Source organism: Psammomys obesus, unplaced genomic scaffold (genome assembly GCF_907164565.1).
Source record: "Psammomys obesus unplaced genomic scaffold, mPsaObe1.curated_primary_1811, whole genome shotgun sequence".
Lineage (NCBI taxonomy): Eukaryota > Metazoa > Chordata > Mammalia > Rodentia > Muridae > Psammomys > Psammomys obesus.
The window spans coordinates 7,179,778-7,181,238 of record NW_026596152.1 but is presented as its reverse complement, the minus strand read 5'-3'; the positions used below and the strand labels follow the sequence as shown (position 1 = coordinate 7,181,238).

Sequence of the window (1,461 nt, the reverse complement as noted above, 5' to 3'; positions counted from 1 at the left end):
GTGTGTGTGTGTGTGTGTGTGTGTGTGTGTGTGTGTGTGTGTGTGAAATTTTACGGGTACTTCAGGGATATGCTTAGTTTGTCTTTTGGGTTATGGACCACAGGGTGCAGGCGCTAGGGTTCCCCTGCACGACACTGGAAGCATGCACAGGTGCCGTCTTCCTTGCCGTAAGAAGTACTTCTGACCCGGTCCCTCTGCGTCAGCTACATCTCCAGTAGAATTTGACGAGCGCGCAGGCCCTGAAAGCAGCCGGGGACCGGCCGCAGGCACACGCCCCCCTTCCCTAACCATGCTCTCCCTCTCGCAGCCTTGTTAACGAGGTGTACGAGGTGGACGACACCATCCAGACTCTGCAGCAGCGCCTGAGGGATTCGGAGGACACCATGCAGGCCTTGGTCCATACCAAAGCCACCCTGGAGCACGAGTTGGCTGTGAAAGCCAACACCCTGTACATCGACCAGGAAAAATGCATGACCATGCGCAATAGCTACCCCAGCACCCTCCGGCTGGTTGGCTTCTGTTAGGGACCCCCGGGAGAGTGGTTTACAAACTCCTAAGAGATGGTAGGAAGAGAGCACTACCTCAGCATCTAAATTAGTGTTGATGTAGTCACTATAAAGGGTTGTGTTGACGGAAACACACCACACCCTTGTCTTGAACGGCCTTTCATTTGTGTCTAAACCTTAATCTTCTGCTTACTGGGTTCCTGGGCTGTGGAAAGGAAATAAGGAAATGCAGTCAGTCTACTAGAGAAGATAAGTAGGAGGGTTCCAAAGATTCTCGTTGCTATATATGTAATATGAATGAGCCGAAAAACGAGGACCATTTTTTTTTTCCTTGAGGTGGCCAGATCAGGAGTCAGAAATGCTATAACCATTGCCCAATGTTCCCTAAAGAGCTGTGTGTTAAAGTGTTTGTTCCAAGATGATGCAGTTGGGACATGGTGGGGCATTTAGGACGTGGAGTTCAGTGAAGAGCCGTGGACCATGGGGAGCGCAGAGGAGAGCCTTAGACTTTGGAAATGATTGTGGGATGCAAACCTCTTCCCATATCTTTTCCTTCTTGCCCACGAATTCTTGGCCGTTCCTCAGCACTGCCACACACTGAAACAGGAAGCAGAGGCAAGGAGAGGCTTTTTCTCATATCTGTTTTCCCCTTTTTCTCTTGGTGCCCCTCTCTGCATCTCAACAGGCTTGCCTGCTTTAACCATTGTCCACTAACTCCAGAACTCATGCCCTCCCCCTCCTCCTGGTCCTCCTGTCTTAGTTCTTGCCCTCCTTCTCTCCTACACTGGCTAGTCAGTTTAGGATGTTCAAATGCCAGAAGGGTTGATGGACGGAAGATAAGCTTGTACATTGGCTATTTTTGTGGCCTTAAAATATCATTTTAGAGTCAAATTATAGGTTTTGTGTTGTTCCTCTATTTCTGATGGAACGAGATATCTCAATGCCACTAAACCAT

The 1,461-nt window shown here is 49.3% G+C and overlaps 1 protein-coding gene across 1 annotated transcript in view; it reads left to right on the top strand.

The window, feature by feature from the left end:
* Tekt3 (tektin 3) overlaps positions 1-600 on the top strand; it is a 32,070-nt gene extending 31,470 nt beyond the window's left edge. Inside the window, exon 8 of the mRNA XM_055594399.1 lies at positions 308-600. Within this exon, the coding sequence (XP_055450374.1) occupies positions 308-524 (217 nt within the window). The 3' untranslated portion in view covers positions 525-600. The remainder of the gene's footprint in view (positions 1-307) is intronic.
* The last annotated feature ends 861 nt before the right edge of the window (positions 601-1,461 follow it).